This window comes from Ambystoma mexicanum, chromosome 3p (genome assembly GCF_040938575.1).
Source record: "Ambystoma mexicanum isolate Mex_15411 chromosome 3p, UKY_AmexF1_1, whole genome shotgun sequence".
NCBI lineage: Eukaryota > Metazoa > Chordata > Amphibia > Caudata > Ambystomatidae > Ambystoma > Ambystoma mexicanum.
The window spans coordinates 44461906-44463425 of NC_090925.1; the positions used below are offsets into that span (position 1 = coordinate 44461906).

The following is a 1520-nucleotide window of genomic DNA, read 5'->3' on the forward strand; positions in this document are numbered from 1 at the left end:
CTTTTCCACCAAAAATTACAATTACCACTCGTTATTTCCACCCGTGGCAATTCCACCAAAATCCAATGTGGACTAACACCATCCTACCACCACTTGCAATCCTGTGGTAAACCCACGGGACCAAATGGCGGTAACAGTATTCGATTTTGGTGGTGATTCAGAGGAATTACCACCAAATCACCATCAAACTTGGAATGAGCACCTTTGTCCATAGTTAATACAAAACATCCAAGGAGAAAAATCATGGCGCTCCTGCTAGCAACTATTTATATTGTGTTTGCCTTTTCTTTCAGCTCATCTTTCAATACCTACTTGGTTTCATCACGGCACACATGGAAGCAGGAAATCTGAGCTCAGAAGATGGCTTTCTGATTGTCGGCTTTTCAGATATTCCAGAGATGCAAGTTCCCCTTTTCCTTGTGTTATTACTTAGTTATTTGATGACGTTGGTGGGAAACCTTCTTATTATGGCAACGGTTTACTGTAATTCACATCTGCACTCACCCATGTATTTCTTCCTTACCAATTTGTCCCTCATCGACGTCTGTTACACCTCAGTCATTTTTCCAGAGATGCTGGCCCACTTCTTCCAGGAGGGAACACATATGTCGTTGATGCAGTGTCTGCTTCAGGTGTATTTTTTCATAGACTTGCTGGTTGTGGAAATCCTTGTACTCGCAGTCATGGCGTATGATCGGTACGTGGCCATCTGCAACCCCTTGCGATACATGACCATCATGAATAGAGCTGTGTGCATGAGACTGGCTTTTGGAATCTGGGCTATTAGCCTAATGCTGCCAACGCAGTACACCTTCCTGGTATCTGAACTCTCCTTTTGTCGGTCGCACACCATCAACCACTTCTTCTGTGATGTGACTGGCTTGCTGAAGCTTTCCTGCAGTAGCACCCACAAGATTGAGACACTTACCTACATTATGGGTGCTACAATTCCAGTGATGTCATTCATTTTAATCATCACATCTTACATCAACATCACCTCCTGCATCCTGAAAATCAAATCCAAGGGAGGGAGGCACAAGGCCTTTTCGACGTGCGCCTCCCACCTGTTTGTAGTCATTTTATTCTTCAGAACTTCATGTTCTATGTACATGCGACCGGCTACAACATACTCCACGAAAGAGAATAAGATACTGTCCCTGTCTTACATCGCTGTTACTCCACTCTGTAACCCCATTATCTACAGTCTGAAAAACACAGAAGTCAAAAATGCACTGAAAAAGTTACCATTGCATTGATTGTGGTAGAATCCCCTTTGCTTTCCAATGAACCGGTATTGGAAGGGTGAATCAATTAGCTGTTTTGTGCTAGTGGCATGTTTATTTGACAATGTTTCTAAAATCATGATTTTGCATTTAAGCTATCATTTTGATTGCAGGAAAATTTAGGGATTTTACAACAGAATAAGTGACACATTCTCTAAGAAGTTGCAGCTTATTAAAAGAAAGAAATTCACAAAATGTAAAGGGATGTTGGGCATTTTCTGCGGAATTAATATACAT

General features: G+C 41.8%; 1 protein-coding gene across 1 annotated transcript; it reads left to right on the plus strand.

The window, feature by feature from the left end:
* The first annotated feature begins 332 nt into the window (after positions 1-332).
* On the plus strand, positions 333-1256 carry LOC138579701 (olfactory receptor 1G1-like). The gene has a single exon (XM_069649940.1). It carries the CDS (start codon positions 333-335, stop codon positions 1254-1256), a length of 924 nt encoding a protein of 307 aa, XP_069506041.1.
* The last annotated feature ends 264 nt before the right edge of the window (positions 1257-1520 follow it).

What these genes read in the sequence shown, in the direction of transcription:
- LOC138579701 (XM_069649940.1), top strand. Translation starts at nt 333, where the DNA reads ATGGAAGCAGGAAATCTGAGCTCAGAAGATGGCTTTCTGATTGTCGGC.